This window comes from Podarcis raffonei, chromosome 15 (assembly GCF_027172205.1).
Source record: "Podarcis raffonei isolate rPodRaf1 chromosome 15, rPodRaf1.pri, whole genome shotgun sequence".
Lineage (NCBI taxonomy): Eukaryota > Metazoa > Chordata > Lepidosauria > Squamata > Lacertidae > Podarcis > Podarcis raffonei.
The window spans coordinates 36,118,409-36,136,440 of NC_070616.1; the positions used below are offsets into that span (position 1 = coordinate 36,118,409).

Here is an 18,032-nt window from a genome sequence, read left to right on the forward strand (position 1 = left end):
TGTAAGGAGAATGCAAGCAGACTCCAATCACACTCCCTTCATGAAATGTGAGGTCTCCCCAGAAGCCCCTGGAACAATCACATGGGTTTGTCTAAACTATACTTGGTGAGAATTTTGGATTTGGATCCTGGAATGCTTAACCTTAAATCATACCGCAAGGTAAAGGATGGAAGTGGGGAGAAATGGTTGCAGACACTTCATAAAGAACAAAGTATTTATTTGAAGGGAGATGCTGGCATATTTCATGATAAAAACACTTGGTCTGGTGTCAGCAAAGCACCCTTTCGTCTGACTGTTCGAATGGACTTTACCACAGCTGTCAGGTCATTTACTAAAGTGTTGAATGGGACAAGGCAAAAGAACTGATCAGAGGCGTAGATCTCAAAATTGGTAGGTGGCCGAGCAATCACAAATCTGTTTTTAGAAAAAAAGAGTCAGCAATATCACAATTTGAAAAACTACACACTCAAAGGAGCAATTGTTTTTTGGACATATATATTAAGGGGTTTTGAATGTGTTTTTAAAAACTTGCATAATGGTGCAAAAGATCTGCGTAAAATGGGAAGGGGTTAATGGGAAAGAGAAAATTTAATTCTTACTTGTGTAATAATACCCTAAAATGTATCATACATACATGATACAATCTTTTAATGCAGTAGTACAGTATTCTCATTTTGCATTTTTATGTTGTGAACCGCCCTGTGATCTTTGGATGAAGGGCAGTATACAATTAATAATAATAATAATAATAATAATAATAATAATAATAATATTTGGACCAATACTGATCCATGCAAATGTGAACTATTTTCTTATTTGTTTTGAAACTGACACACTCAAACGGAGCTGCATCTGTACGTTTCAATTTGCAATATACTTTCCTATTTTCAATCAGACTGGTCTCATCTTTCTGACGGTATAGGCCAAAGCAAAGGATTCCAAGCAACTCAAGTGCTAGATTGTAGATATCCCCAAAGAAGAGCTGTGAAGAGGGGGAAAGTGACAATATTGTTTTAATGCCATATCAACATTCCTTGATAAGATTAATTTAATTGATAAGTCTGTTTGTACCTTCCTGGGCGGGTGGCTTTGGGGGCGGGCCCTGGGCTTTCCCTGTGAACTGGCCTATTGCAGTCCACTTTGCAGTCCAATGGCAGCAGGAATGGAGAGGGTGTTCCCCCTGGGCACGGTGCCAACTGACCAGTAGTGGCGCTTGGCACTGCGCCCATGGCAAGGATAAATGCCTGGCCTGCAGGGCCTTTCAGCCTCTCCCTTGCTGTGTATGTCCCATAAACTACTGGTTGAAGGCCCTGGTTTAAAATAGTAGTTTCCAAATTTATTACTCTCCTTGGCAGGGTAGGAAGCTAGAGCTAACTCTGAAACTCTCCTCATCCACTCTCCTTCCTCATTTATAAAGCACCCATCTCCCTCACCCCAAAAATGTGGAACACATAGATTAGGAATCATTTGTTATTCTGGTTTAAAATAAAATAAAATTCTTAATTTTGTATGAATTCATATGCATGTGCATTTTTACCACAGGTTCCAGTCAGGATTGTGGTGGCCTCACATATAATGCATTGGTCAATGGGGTCAGGTAGCTGTCGAGTTCACCGGTGCCTCCACTGGCAAAGTTGGATCCAGACGCACACCTGAACTATGCAGCCTTTCTCAACCTGTGGGTCCCCAGATGTTGTTGAACTACAACTCCCATCACCCCTAGCTAGGAAGGCCAGAGCTCAGGGATGATGGGAGTTGTAGTCCAACAACATCTGGGGACCCACAGGTTGAGAACTGCTGCTTTAGAGGGAGTGAACCTTGTAGAGAACAAGTGACCTGCCAAAGTCCTGAATCCAGGAACCACCCACTCTTAGGATGTCAGGATTCAATCCCAGTATATTGGCCCTCTTCCACCCCACAACTGCTTCCAAGCCCTGGCCTAGGTCCTACACAGACTCCCCCTGCTTAAATGATGCACAGAAATAGAGCTGAGTACAGTAGCAGAAAGAGGGACGCGGGTGGCGCTGTGGGTTAAACCACAGAGCCTAGGGCTTGCCGATCAGAAGGTTGGTGGTTCAAATCCCCACGATGGGGTGAGCTCCCATTGCTCGGTCCCTGCTCCTGCCAATCTAGCAGTTCGAAAGCATGAAGTTCAAGTAGATAAATAGGTACCGCTCCAGCAGGAAGGTAAACAGCGTTTCTGTGCTCTGCTCTGGTTCTCCAGAAGAAGCTTAATCATGCTGGACACATGACCCGGAAGCTATACGCTGGCTCCCTCGGCCAATAAAGCGAGATGAGCGTCGCAACCCCAGAGTCATCTGCGACTGGACCTAATGGTCAGGGGTCCCTTTACCTTTACCTTTACAGTAGCAGAGCTGGCTGCATGGGCACACAGGGTGGCGGCCATGCTGTGCACTCGGGGGGGGGGTATCTGCCGTGTGGGGGCGGGGCAATCTGCTGCGCAGGGGCGGGGTGATCCTCTGCGCATGGTGGCGGGGCGATCCTCCGTGCGTGGCGGCGGCACAATCCTTCGCGCTTGGCTGCAGAGGTGAGATCCCTCGGGGGCGATGGGGCAAGTCGGGGGGTGCCTTTTTGTCACCCCATTCAGAGATGGCACCTGGGGTGGGGTGCACCCCCCACATCCCCCTTCTTATGCCCCTGGCTGAGTGTCACATTATCTACAAAGTAGTAATATCTAGCACCAGATCCCCTAATGACCACTTCCCCAGGCTTCATACAGATCACGCCTTTCCAAACTGAGCTTCATTTGGATGAAACAAAATAATAAAAATTCCTTCCAGTAGCACCTTAGAGACCAACTAAGTTTGTCACTGGCATGAGCTTTTGTGTGCATGCACACTTCTTCAGATACCTTCATTTGGGTGGTACACAGCATGTTTTTGAAGAATGGCAGATGTAGTGGCTGCACTTGAAAAGTGAGTCCGGTGGGCACAACAGAAACATCCACTGCATTAAAAATTCATATTGATTTGTAATTGTGCTTTTAATGCTTTTATTTCTTATATAGTACAATAAAATTTGATACTTAAGAAATAAAAGAAGCAATAAAAATACAATTAAGAATCACACAACAACTAGCAGTGCATTACAATTGCTACCACTAGCAGAAAAATCATTAGGGGGTCCACCAGCATTTTTTTTTTAAAAAAAGGAACCAAAGATATAGATGTTAAAAGGCATTGGCACCAACATGGTAAGGATGGATGGATCAGACCAATTCTTATTCCATCCAATTTCACACCTTCTCAGCATGTTCTAAACTGAGGTTCATCTGCCTTTGTCCCATTGTCTTCACTGACTTAAGCACTTCTCAAGTGGACCTTTTTAAATGAGGTTATTGATATGAATGCTGATACAAAGCTCATGCATGTGATTCAAAACAGTCTATGGATTGCAAATCCAAGAAAACAGTAAATACAGCTTCCTATCTTCCTAATTCACTTGCTCATGATGGCTTGAAGCACATCAATGAGATTTAAAAGAGGTACCGTAGCTTGAAGGAAATGAGCTAAATACAACTCACCAGTCGTCCGTCTGCTACACTTGGAGAATCTGTCAGTGCTAAAAGTGCCAGTTTACACCTGTTCCTCGATCCAAAGTGCACCACATTGCTAGTACTGCCACTCAGTGAAGCCTCCTCTGCCAGATATTCTTCCAGTTCTGGACTGGTCCCCCCAGTCACCAGTGACTGCAGTAAAGCCAACACATGGTGATTATGGTAGGTCTGCAATGAAAATGTACAGAAGACAAACATTCATTTCTACCAGATGATACAAAAGACAGCAAATGTCTATCCAATTAGACTTGATAGGGCCTTCTTGTAGGTATTCTAGAACAATGGTTTTCGAATTTCCTATAATCAAGCAATGCTAATTCACATTAATTTGCCTGCCACCAAGAAGCTTGAACATTTTCTGTGGAGTCCATGTGCATTTTCAGAAGGATCCAGCCTGCCTTTTCAAATATTAACATCGTTACGGTACTGCTCAGGGTTCTCAGGCCTCATTTTCACACAACACAATTTGAGTGCACTCACAATGCATTTTCCAGCAGGAATGAATATCAGGGAAGGTTGTGGTGGACAGCCTCTCTGCCAGGTAATATATATGGCAGGATTAGGACTGCAGGATTAGGACCTCTGAACAATTTTGAGGGAATCTTGGAAAATTTCATCAAGCAAAGTTTGATTGCTACTCTAACTGATATCTCTTGAGTGTGCAGGGCATGCTGTATTGGCCATCAGCTTAATGTATATGAGGAATCTGAATCCTCACTGGTCTGACACTGGAAATGTCCATATTATTGTGGAGATGTATGAGCAAGAAAATAGAGGATCAGCATGGAGATCAGTATAGGGCCACAAACTATTAAATTCAGATGACTGGGTGACTATGATTATTTCCGAAAAATAAGGGGACACCAAATCTCTCATGACAGCCTTAAGCAGGGCCTTAAGCCGGCTTCCTCAACCTCAGTCCTCCAGATGTTTTGACACTACAATTCCCATTATCCCTGACCACTGGACCTGCTAGCTAGGGATCATGGGAATTGTAGGCCAAAAACATCTGGAGGACTGAGGTTGAGGAAACCTGGCCTTAAGATTAGAAAATCAAGAACCAGCAAAGTACTCCAACCTCTTAAAGGTATTTAGGGAATCTGAAGGGATGGTTCATATGACATGTAGATGGTAGCATTATTTATGAGTGTTATTTATTTGTTTCAGAGAGGATGTACATGTTGGTGAAGTTCTTTCCTTTCAACCTGGCTTAGGTAAAGGTAAAAATAGAGGACCCCTGGATGGTTAAGTCCAGTCAAAGGCGACTATGGGGTTGCGGCGCTCATCTCGCTTTCAGGCTGAGGGAGCCGGCATTTGTCCACAGACAGCTTTCTGGGTCATGTGGGCAGCAGGACGAAACCACTTCTGGTGCAACGGAACACCGTGATGGAAACTAGAGTGCACAGAAATGCCGTTTGTCTTCCTGCCACAGCGGTACCTATTTATCTACTTGTGCTGATATGCTTTCGAGCTGCTAGGTTCCAGGGTAACAACAACAAAATCAGTCTTGATGTAATTGTATGCATGATTACATCAATATTATTTTGGTGGTGTTTTACCCATGCTCAAGAAGTGCATATGCACAACTGTAAAAACTGTGCACACACCAATGTTCAAGATTAGTTTTGGGCAGTCTTTGGGCCCTGAAATTTGCACATGCTCTAATTCCAGCATGAACTTTAGAAATTCCTCCACTTAACACCACAATTCAGGAGTAGAATGCATGACAGAGGCAAGTTATGAAACAGCAAAGCAATGGAATGGGTGAGATCTACTCAAACCTGGCTTTAAGATTTTTAATAATATGGATAATTGGTTACATATTCACACAACTTTGTTATCTAGTGCTAACTATCATTAGTACAACATTGGCCTATCTCTAAAGTCAAATTAGGGTGGATTTGTATAGTATTCTGAGTGAGTGAATTTGCATTTCTTATTGCGTCCAACTCCGTTCCAAAGTCCATTCCAGGAATCTAGAGATGTCACCAGGTTGTGCTTGCATCCTCTAGGACCTTTCGGGAACCAAAGAAAGCTATCCTACACCATGTGAAAATCTTATAGCCACACAAGTAAAGACATAACATTATACAGAGGCTCCCTGAGCTGCTCTAGACTTCAATGTACACGTCCAGAGGTTTTGTCTACTGCAGAAGAAGCTGTCCATTGCTGAACATGGTAGAGGTCTGGCCTTATATACTTACAGGAATACACTGCACCCTGGGCCCATTCTAGAAATAGTTCTGCCAAAATAAACCCTGCTCCTATAAACCCTAGTTATACATTCCACCAAATTTCAGAAAAGTAATTCCTGGCTTTAATGCGAAATAAATGCATGTTTTAGGTTAGAAGTGCATAATACACTTTGTAAACAAAGCAGACATGGACAGCAAGTCAAACTGCATTTCTGCCCATAGTAGAACTTTTCTGGAAGAGGTTAACAATTCAGTGGAGAATCATGCTTAACCATTTCTACCCAGCAGTCTTCTAGAGATGGGTGATTTAATATGAGACTCAAGTTGGAAGGTCTAGAAGGGACTTACAGTGCACATTACAGCGTCCAAAAAGCTGTCAGAAAATACTGTTCCTCTGGATATCTGTTGCATTCCATAAACAGATTCATTTGTGTTGCTCTGTTCAAAGAATTGTGCATTGGAGGCAATCTCTGAAAGAGGACAAAGCAATAGCAGAAGCTCAACCGCTTGCAAACACCAAGGTTGTATATAATCAATAGAAATTATCATAATTAAACTCAACAATTTCCTGTGCTGTAAAATAATGGAAATAATGTGAGAGAAAGGAAGGAGTGGTTGCTTTAATGGACTTGTATGACCAAATTATTTACTGAGGCCAGGAGTTGAGATCAATCAAGAAATGAGCTCTTGTGACAATAAATAATGGTGGTGATTATCAGTAAGCAAGCAAGCTAGATGCGTTTATAACTTGGTGGCACTTGATTAATTATATTATGATAGATCAGATGTCTTTTAGGCTTTGTGACAAGGCTGAGTACTAAGACTCACCTGGTTTGTGAAAACAAACAAGTCAACATTTAATTACATTTCCCCTACCACTCATGCCCATATTTACCATATTTTTTGCTCTATAAGACTCACTTTTTCTTTCCTAGAAAGTAAGGGGAAATGTGTGTGCATCTTATGGAGCGAATGCAGGCTGCGCAGCTATCCCAGAAGCCAGAACAGCAAGAGGGATCGCTGCTTTCGTGGCGCAGCAATCCCTCTTGCTGTTCTGGCTTCTGGGATTCAGAATATTTTTTTTCTTGTTTTCCTCCTCCAAAAACTAGGTGTGTCTTATGGTCTGGTGCATCTTATAGAGCAAAAAATACGGTATATTAATACAGTGGAAGATGCAGGCCAAAAATATTTGGAAAGCAATATTTGGAAAGTAAGTAAAGTTACTTAAGTAAAATAGTTAAAATAAGAAAGATGTTCTCAGTTGAGATAATCATTACTGTGGCAGAAAAGCCACCATAAAGTGACTTTTTAAACCTGCATTTTTCATATAAGAACATTGTGAATGTTTCTGATATCTCAGGAGACCTTGACTATTCGAAATCCCTCACTGCCAGGCCTCCACTGCCCCCAGCCTTCCCAGAAACCAAATACCTCAATTATTGCATTTCATCCCTTTCTTTTCCCCAAAGGCAATCTTCCTTGAGCAGCAACTGAATGTGGAGAGTGAAGGGCTGCTCCCCAGGTCTTGAATGGACCCCTACACCTTCACAGCCCAAAGGTATCTTGAGGACCCAGTTGCTGCTGGGGAAAGTAACTATTTGGGGAAAGGATGGAGGAATATTTCAACAGGTTGAGCTTCTGTATACGCCCAACCCAAACACAAAGTGGTTTTGGCTTGGAACATAAAAAGTTTGTTATTTCCAAAGTGGAGGTGCTGTTTTCAACCACCTCCAATTCTGAAATCCAGCCACATCAGTAGTTTTAATCATTACAAACTGTCAAAAGATCCAAGAACGGTGACTGAAAGGAATAGATGCTCACCAAAACTTAAAAGCACTTCTAAATCCTCCAGAAACATCCATGTGGATGTTGCAGGGATGAAAAAAAAAGTTTTGCTTTAGTTTCATGCTGAGTCTTTGTAACACTTTGTTACATATATTCTCCTTATAAGCTATTGAGACTTCTTCAAAGCCTGTGAATTAACATTTAAGTCAAATCTTTTTTATGTTCCTTGGACACGGCATGCTGTCATTTTCTGTCTTTGAATTCTAAAGAGGTTTCAGGAGTAAATAAATAATGCATCAGGCATAACACTGGTGAAATTTATTCCCAAAGAAGAACTTACTCAGCTCAGTGATGATGGGAGTCCGTTTGGAAAGGATGGGCACTGATGGACTATCAATTGTTCCCTGACTGATTTCCATTCGAGTAACTTTCAGTAACAATGCAGGAAAAAGAAAGAAGAAGAGAAAGTCAGGGATCAAAGAGCTAAATTTTGAGACTGCCCAAAAGTGCTTATTGTATATTACTGTAACTATAAAAGACACTTCTGTTTTTTGCATGCTGTTCTCCCAAGCTTCATTGTCTTGAAAGATTTGAGATATCTACTTGAAAGCTCTTCCTGGAGCTGTTTATTGCATGGACAGGCGGAGTCCCCAGATCCCGCGCGGTCCCCCCCCCGTCATGTGGAATAACGACTCATGACAACGTGCTATGGGATTAAATTGGCCACAACTTTATTAAATTTCAAATGTGGGTAGACCTTGGCTCAGGCATTGGGCGTTCTCCCTCCCCAGTCCCCAGCCGGGGACCTAGGGAGCATCAGGGTTATCCAATGTGTGTGGGGGGGGATGGGCTGGCTCTGGAGAACATATGTTCAAGCAGAGATAGCCTCCCCTGTTACGCCGCCGCCGCAGGGGAGAGCAATGACGACCTTTCGGCGTACGGTCAAAGCCTCCCTTCAGAAACCCCTTTAACGGGGAACCCTGGTATCGCCGCCGCAAAGAGGAAGATGGATTAAAGGATTCCGCCCAAGGCCTGATACCGCCAAAGTTGTGACGTTTTGCTACGGGAAAGGCGAAACCTGCCAATGCAGGGAAATTCCTTTCTGGCCCTTTAACAGCAACCTTAACGTAGCAGCGCCCACATACCTGTGAAGAAAAGTTAACCTGAAAAATAAGACATTAACTGAGGGTGGGTAAGGTGGGAGAAGCTCTGGAGCCAAGTGAGGATTCCTAGGTAAGATCCTCCCTCTATTGTGTGGGCAGGTAATCCCTCCCCTACCTGGCCTGGTCGCCTTGGCAATGCTTCCCCCAGGTGGGATTGGACAACTGACTGAGGTAGGCGGAGACCTCCAGGTATCCCACCTGAGGGAAGGCAAAACAAGCCTATGCTGTTGGAGCCGCTCCAAATCTAGGGGCTGCGTGCGTCCATGCAAAGGGCGCCCCCCGTTTTAAGCGGGGAGCGGTCATTGTCATCAGATATCAGTCAGTCAAACCAGTGGTCCTGAAGCTGTAAATGAAGTCAATCCTAAATTCTGTAATTCCTCTTCTCTACTAGCCTTCCAGAGAGGGTACAAAGTAATAAGATCCCTGCTGGATCAGACCAAAGCCCATCTAGTCCCACATTGGTTGTATCCAACTATGTTCTACTCACAGTACATCTAGTGAAATTAATGAACCAAAGTTTGTCATATCAATTAGCTTCAATGGAGTAGGACTAGTGTTGGATACAACCAAGAGTGGTCAACTGGATTCCTACAGGAAGCCCCCAAGTAAGACCTGGGTGCAACAACAATTTTCCCATGCATAATTTCCTAGTGACTGCTATGTAGAGGTATAATGACTCCAACAGTGGCGGCATCTTTTTTATATGGGTTGCAGCTCAGCCGATGAGTTGCTTCAGTGCTGCTTAGATCCAGTATGCTTTGCAATTTTTCTCCTAACTGTTTTAGTTATCCCTCCGTGTTGCCTTGAGCATATGGGAAAGCTGCTCAACAAATAGATTTAGCAAGACATCAGTTGAATTTATCTTAGTTATATTAATTGTTCAATGAAGACCAAAGCCAGTCTGCAAGAGACATCTTTCAGTGTGCATGTGTGTGTACGTACGTCAGTATGCTTGTGTGTATTGTCAGCACCCATCTATCTCAAGAGACAATGGAGTGTGCCTCAGTCCAAAGCTGTAGCCATTTAAGGGTTGTGAGTCATCCCAGAGCCATCCCCACCACCCTGCCTGTAAAAAAGTGACTTTTTCTCATGCAGGCCGGCAGTATTCTTCCCAATTGCTCACTTAGACCTCCATCTGCACTTTACATTTTAGGGTGCTAAAAGTTTTAAGAGGAAACCCCTATTCCCCTCACAAAGCTATGATACAAAAAGGGATTTAATATCAATCTCTTTTCCCAGGGAACTCTGGGAATTGTGGCTCTCTGAGCATAACAGGGGTTTCTTAACAACTCTCAGCACTATTAACAAACTACACTTCCCATGATTTTTTGGCATAATATTTATTTATATGCACTGTGAACACAAGACTTTAGACATGAACTTGCTGGCTCCCATTTCCTATGTTTCTGGTCAGTGACTGCAAATTAGAATAACCTGTGGGAACTAGGGGTGTTGGTGTTCATTTCAAATTACATACACACACCTGAAAAAAGACCCCATTTATGATATAAGAACAGTTTCAGTTTAAAGGATTGGTACAATCTGATTGCAGATTGTGACATAAAAAATACACAGTCCTGTTTATTTGCTTGCAGACAAAGTAAAATAAAGCAAGAATTAACCCCCACCATTTCTCGATTTAAACCCAGGAAAGCATTTGGTGTATTTTCTTCTCTCTCCCATATGCTAATGAAGAAAACAAGGTCACACTACCAAGGTGGAAATAAATTGGATTAAAAATGGAATTGGCTGTATAAGCAGGAATTTGGGTGGTATTAAACTTGTTGGTGGGATATTTTTGTCACGAGATAAAGGAATTATAAAATAGATTTCGGAGTGCACATAGACGAATACAATCCTACAAGATTCAAGGGGGGCACACCTTTGTGCAGCAGTTAATCCAATTTCAAAGTCAGTGAGGCCTATAGTAGTCACTCAGCAAGTTGTTAAAAAAAACAGACCGGGAAGATGAAAATGTTTTCAAAGTGCTATAAGAGGCGTCTGTCTAAGACAATGAAATCTTCAGTGTCTTAGAGAGCAGATCCACCCTGTTGAATATTATCAATTAAGTATCATATACCTTATCTGTAGGTACTTTACTGTAGGTATTTTACTGACTTCATTTCAGTTATTTGAGAATATCTAGGTAACAGACCAATGTCACACTCTGGTGCAATGATGGGACGAAACATCACTGCTAATACAAATAGGCCGAACGACTGAAACTGGAAAGTTTTGGGGGCAGTATAATTAATTTGCCATATTGCTAAAGGAAGGTTTGTGCAACTGAGTTGTTCTATATCTTTTTTGAGGTTTCACTCAAAATGGCCACTGCCCTGTATTCCAGCCACAGCCTTCAAACCATCTTCAAGGGCAGACCCCAATGCTAGGTAGCAGCCAGGTTCTGCTGCCTATGAAGGTATGTGAGCTTGGCAGGACGCTCACAGAGTCCTGTAGGCAGATTTGCAAGACCTGGCAGAAGCCATATGCTGCCTTTGCCAACTAAGGGCATGGCGCAAGCTGGACAAGGCAGTCCCACAACAGAGGGCCAGGCGGCAAAATGTAATAAAAGAGTGCATAACATTCATATAACATGTACGTGACCAGAGCATGGATTACTATGTCCAAGCTATCTTTAACTAGGGAATGGCTAACCAAAACTGGAAACAGTCACTCTAGACCAGTACTGGTAGCAGCTCTCCAGGGTCTTGCACTTTCTCTGCCACCGGATTATTTTAACCTGCTGTGCCAGAAATTGAACTTGGGACATTCCGCATGTGAAGCATATGGTAAACCGCAGTTCCTCCCATAGGAGGGGGCAGATAGAAAAGGCCTGAAAGAAGGGGCAAAATGCAGCAAGTGAAAGAAGGATAGAGAAAGAAGTTGTTACATGAGGAAGACAACGTAGTAGGGGCCAAGATGGGGCAAAGTCACCTGGAATCGGGGAAGAGAAGCTGAGGTTCTTGCCCACTTTGTCACCTACAGTCTATCTTCTTGGCTGCTACCATCTCCACTATTTGATGGACAACTCTCTGATTTCTAGATTAATGGTCCATTCTTCTCACACAGCATAAAGGTAATGGAGGGAGAGAGAAAATCACAAGGCATTCTTTTGACTGAATGTGGCTCTGTTGATAAGGAAAACTGTGTATTAAGATTTCAGTTACATGGTTAAAGTGGTTATGGTGGGGGAGGACATGTGACTGTGTGTGTGTGTGTGTGTGTGTGTGTGTGTGTGTGTGTCTGTCTGTGTGTGTGTGTGACACTCCATTGCTCATGCTTTTATGAAAGGTATTTCTAAAAAAATATTTCTAAAATATATACGTTTTAAAGGGGAGGAGGTGAAGGAGGGTTCTGTAATGCCCTATTGAGGTTATTGGAGGGCATCGGTGGAGCTGGATCTGACTTCTGGCCTTGGCCCCTTTTACCCCAAATTTGGGAGAGTGTTTTGCACAAAAGCCAGAGAAGAAGAAGAAGAAGAAGAAGAAGAAGAAGAAGAAGAAGAAGAAGAAGAAGACAACGATGAAGACAGAATGGTGATGCATCACATTTCAGAAACAAGGCCAGGTAACTGAGACAGGTAACTATCCATGGTGGAAAACATGCCTTGAAAACATGCAAAAGGCCTCAGGATTGATCCTTGGCATCCCCAGCTGATTCTCAGGGGATGGAAAAGACCCTTTTCTGTCTGAGACCCTGGAGAGCTTCTGCCAGGTTGATGAGACAATCATCTGACCAGATTTTAGGAAGCTCCACATTACAAAGAAGCTCCTTTAATAAGGAAACTCCATACAACTCCAAAAACTGGTGGAGAAAATCAAATGAGAATTCCAGCAGTGCACCTATTCAGATGAGACAGTTTGATTTTAACATGAAGGTAGCCATGCCCTGGCTACAGTTTCCTTATGTCAATATTTTTGCTCCCCAGGAGTACACAGCCCTATACCTGAAATCTCTCATCTTGGCAGGCTGCTATTACAAAAGATTACTTAATTGCACATTTCTACTGTATGTTTGGATTGTGGCAGCATATTAAGCTGTCAGGCTTAATTATTGTTGTATGTTTAGATTATGCCACAGATTATTTAGTTCAGTACCTAGGTTTGCCAACCTGTTTGTGATGGAACATGACAGGATACTAATTACAGCAATGCTGAGAAATCTATTTTTTTTCCTCCTATGGGAAACAATGTCATGTTTCCACCCCTATTAGGAGAGTTCCATACCCCTGTATTTAGATAACAGAAGGTTATCAGCTAACTGAGCCATATAAGATCTCCCATGAATGAAATGTGTCTGCCTGAGCTCATTGTGAGTTCTGAAAGGTTTTTATGCCAATGAAAAATCTTTAAAGAAAAAGATTTTATAAAGAACTTCAAAACATCAAACAATATTTGCACAACAAGAAAAGATGGTATGAAAGCACAGAACATTTAACAAAAATCTCAGTGTAGCAGCTGAAATAAGTACAAGCACATTTTGAAAGCTTACTATGAATTCCTAAGGAAGTGGAGTTAGTCTTTCATTAGACATCCTAGTCATATGTTCCCTCTGAGCTTTCCCAATGAGGAAGAGAAGAAGCCTCAATGAAGTGAGGGACTAAGGCAGGTTGTGGGGAAGCTGTGGCTCTTCAGATGTTGCTGAACTACAACTCCCATCATCCCTGGCCATTGGAGTTGTAGATCGGTAACACCTGGAGGTTCCCCACCCCCCGCCCCAAAGGTGCCCCACACCTGGGCTAGACTGTCATTGAGTTTCTCTGAACTGGGATCTAATATTTTTCAACTTAGGTATGATTAGCAAAGCTCATGGTTTTGAGCTTTGCTAATCATACCTAAGTTGAAAAATATATTTGACATGCATTTTTTAACAACTGAGTTATTTGTGTTACAAGCTATGACAAGAAGATGAATATAAGCTTCATTTGTATAGGTAAAGGACCCCTGGATGGTTAAGTCCAGTCCAAGGCGACTATGGGGTTGCAGCACTTGTCTCACTTTGAGGCCTAGGGAGCCGGCTTTTGTCCACAGACAGCTTTCTGGGTCATGTGGGCAGCATGATTAAACTGCTTCTGGCACAACAGAACACCGTGACAGAAACCAGAGCACATGGAAACACCGTTTATCTTCCTGCTGCAGCGGTACCTATTTATCTACTCGTGTGCTTTTGAACTGCTAGGTTGGCAGGGACTGGGACAGAGCAATGGGAGCTCACTCTGTCGGTGGGATTCGAACCGCTGACCTTCTGACTGGCAAGCCCAAGAGGCTCAGTGGTTTTGACCACACGTCCCTGATTCTATTACCCTGTTTGTTTGAACTTTCAAAATATCCTTATTCCAATTTTTGTCTTTTGAAGTTACCACTGAACAACAAACTGTGTGAAGCTCAGTTTATCACTAAACAATTTATTGGCTTTAGGTAAGGTCTGTGCCCTACCTGTGATTCTCTCAATATATCTTTTTAAGCTCCAAAGTTATTTCCACTGTACCTTCATTGTATCCTGTAAGCAAGCGACATTAATAATACTAGCTGAGACCTAACTAGTTCAGGACCAGGTTATCTCCAAGACCACATTTCCCTGAATAATCTTCCCAGTCCATTCCTTTCTGTTGGAGGAGAAAACTGTTAAAGATAAAAGTTTAATGTACATAAAATGTTATGATTGTATGCACTGAAGAGGGTAGAGTTTTCAGTTTGAGTATTTAGGCTAACTGATGACTCATCCCTGGAAACCCAATCAGCAATCTCTCTCAGCAGAAGATAAAACCAGAGACAACCAACCACTCAGCTGAGCGTTCTTGAACAAGCAAGTTCCATGCATAGGATATCTTTCTGGCGCCAGAGAGAGGAAAGTTTTTGAACTGTATTAAGAACTTAAAGAAAGCTGGATCATGTTACCAAATAGTTTGTTTAAGAGCAATGTGTTACTTTGTATTTGCAACATTTATTATGTGACTAGTTTATAACAGTTGGCAGTAAAACTTTTTCTTGCGGTGGAGAGCTCATTCATTTCTACTCTGCACAAGGTTCAGATCAGGGATTCCACTTTCAACAACCCTAACAAAAACTGTGTGTGCCACACAACCTGCCCTGCACCTCATAAGCTAGCCTACTGACCCTACTCCAATGCAGAAGAGTCGACTTCCAGTCAGGTTGGCCTCTGCATTGTGAAATGGAGGGAAATAGCATTTTGTCCTTCATCTTAGGCAACAAAATGCCTTTGGCCAGCCCTGGAGACAGAATGCTGGGATAGGTGGGTGGACTTTTGATTTGGACCTATTCCTCTTATTCTCTGTACCGTACTCCCTTTCTGTTCCATTTTCCTCCCAGCCAGCATGGAGCCTAGCAGGTGGGAAAATGTCTTTGACATTTTTAAAAATCACATCTTCTGCTAATGTAGAAATGGTTAAGGCATGCCCTCATTTGAAGGCACAAGTCTAGCACCACCACTGGTTGTTTTTGGCCCCAGAGACATCCAGATTGTAAGTGTGAAGATGTTTCTTGAACATCTGAGCTTCCTCTTCAATGCAACACAGTCTGAACCCCTTAAAAACCCCATTCCTGCTTAGTTATTACCATCTTTTTAAAAAAAATGCAGACCCATCATTTCCTGATTACACACACACACACACACACACACGACTTATTCAAGGGAGTTACATTATGAGTCTACATCACATTCATGACAAAAAAATGCATTTTTGGCAAAGTTTTTGATGTGAAACAAAGAGACTTTATCTACTGTTGCAAAGTTTAAAATAACAACTGAATGGGAACAGCAGGGTGGCAGTATGTCAAAACAACTCAGAAACTGGTCTGTCAGCAGCTGAGAAGAATTGTGTTTAAAAGGCAAGTTTTTAATTGTCTTTATTTTTTATTTTTTATTTTTAAAAAAACAGATGAGAATCTTCTCAGCCTTACTAAAAAGCACATTAACAGTACAATCCTATGCATATTTATTCTTTTGAATGGGGAAATATCCACTGAAGTCTGCAATACCATACCCATTTTTCTTGGAGTAATCCCCATTTAACTAAATAGGATTTACTTCAGAGTAGACATGCATAGGAGTGCACCACTGATCTAATTTCCAGTTCCTGGAACTTTGCGGGATTCAACACTCAAGAATTGAGTCTGCTGCATTTATTCCCCATCATCTATCACAGTTAACCTTCTCTGTGGGAGACTTTATGGAATATTTTTTTGACAGGAAAATGTCACCTCATGACAATTTTTCTCTGTCATTGCACAGTTAAAGCTTTCTTATGAAGGTGCCCGCACACACTGTCAGTCTTATCGCCCGACTTACAGTACAAAGTGACTTCAAAACTGTGGTAAATTATCCACATGATCATGTGACAATGCCTTCAGAAACAAGTTTCTTCCTTTACCTAGGAAAATAACTACTACTTCCAAGTTATTGGGCTCCCTATTAGATAATATTCCTCCAGAAGTGGAGCTGATTTCTGCTTGCGCAATAGAGTGTTCAGTTCTTTGCCTTCACCCATGCACACCCTAAATATATTCCGTGCCAAATTTACGTAAAGCTAAACAAGCTATAATATATAAAGGGACGCGGGTGGTGCTGTGGGTAAAAGCCTCAGCGCCTAGGGCTTGCCGATCAAAAGGTCGGCGGTTTGAATCCCCGCGGCGGGGTGCGCTCCCGTTGCTCGGTCCCAGCACCTGCCAACCTAGCAGTTCGAAAGCACCCCCAGGTGCAAGTAGATAAATAGGGACCGCTTACTAGCGGGAAGGTAAACGGCGTTCCGTGTGCTGCGCTGGCTCGCCAGATGCAGCTTGTCTCGCTGGCCACGTGACCCGGAAGTGTCTGCGGACAGCGCTGGCTCCCGGCCTATAGAGTGAGATGAGCGCACAACCCTAGAGTCTGTCAAGACTGGCCCGTACGGGCAGGGGTACCTTTACCTTTACCTTTAAACAAGCTATAGGGGTGCGGGTGGCGCTGTGTGTTAAACCACAGAGTCTAGGACTTGCAGATCAGAAGGTCGGCGGTTCGAATCCCCGCGATGGGGTGAGCTCCCATTGCTCGGTCCCTGCTCCTTCCAACCTAGCAGTTTGAAAGCACGTCAAAGTGCAAGTAGATAAATAGGTACTGCTCCAGCGGGAAGGTAAACGGCATTTCCATGCGCTGCTCTGGTTCGCCAGAAGCGGCTTAGTCATGCTGGCCACATGACCCGGAAGCTGTATGCCGGCTCCCTCGGCCAATAAAGCGAGATGAGCGCCGCAACCCCAGAGTCGGTCATGACTGGACCTAATGGTCAGGGGTCCCTTTACCTTTAAACAAGCTATAGCTTAGGGCTCCACTCTCTTGGAGGCCCCACAAAAAATTAAAGGGAAAAACACCTGGATGTACATTTCCAAAATATAAGATAAAAACAAATAAAACAAAACCTACATACAGCATCAGTGTTTTGTGTTGTATAGGCTCCTATGATGTAAGTAATGGGCCTCACCTGCTAGCCTGCTCCCTAAAATATCACTGGTTTGCTCATTTCTGTATATAGGGTGCCTACATTCTGCATGTGCAAATGGCTTTAGATATCTATTAGGTCCATAAATTACCATACAGCATATATTCAACACAAAAAACAGCGACAATTCGTTGTTGACAAAGGACAGCTGGACATATAAAGGGCCCCATTACCTTCAGTAGCTTAGGACCTCATGAAACCTAAATCTGCCCCTGAATATATTCTAGGGGGTCTCCCCTAACCCTCTGGAGATGATGCGGAGAGAAGTCCATGTATCCTCTTTCCCTTTCTTACCTAATGATGAATTTGCTTTAAAATGTAAGGAACGGATGTTCAGAGTAGCCAGGATAGATTTTGTATCCACCAGGATTTGATCACCAGGACCTCTCGCATGGGCTGAGAGAATCGCACACATGCTACAAAACTGGATGTTGGCTGCTTTAAGATCAGCACAGGAAAGTGCACTGCCCTGGTAAAGAAAAAAGAAAAGGAGTGGAAGTCATGAGGGTCAAAGGACTGGCAAGACTTAAAAATCCAAGCTTCAGCTGAAACATCATCATCACTTGAATTTATATACCACACCCTATACCAGAGGGTCTCAGGGCAGTTCACATAATAAAATCAAAATATAAAACCACAACATACCTAATAAAGATAAAAACAACAGCCCAATACCCCCCCAAAGAAACACATTTTAAAAGGGCATAGGATATAAATTGGATCAACCAAAGGCCTGGTTAAAAAGGAATGTTTTTGCCTGGCACCTAAAGGTGTATAACGAAGGAGCCAGGCAAACATGTATTCAGAAGCTTTGGTGTTTGTTC

General features: G+C 42.8%; 1 protein-coding gene across 1 annotated transcript in view; it reads right to left on the bottom strand.

Annotated features, from left to right (window-relative positions):
- Positions 1–200: 200 nt before the first annotated feature.
- KCNU1 (potassium calcium-activated channel subfamily U member 1) overlaps positions 201–18,032 on the bottom strand; it is an 83,897-nt gene continuing 66,065 nt past the window's right edge. Inside the window, exons 22-27 of the mRNA XM_053366841.1 lie at positions 17,503–17,677; positions 7,898–7,984; positions 6,121–6,242; positions 3,545–3,745; positions 882–982; positions 201–414 (exon numbers count right to left, since the gene is read on the bottom strand). Of these exons, the coding sequence (XP_053222816.1) occupies positions 243–414; positions 882–982; positions 3,545–3,745; positions 6,121–6,242; positions 7,898–7,984; positions 17,503–17,677 (858 nt within the window). The 3' untranslated portion in view covers positions 201–242. The remainder of the gene's footprint in view (positions 415–881; positions 983–3,544; positions 3,746–6,120; positions 6,243–7,897; positions 7,985–17,502; positions 17,678–18,032) is intronic.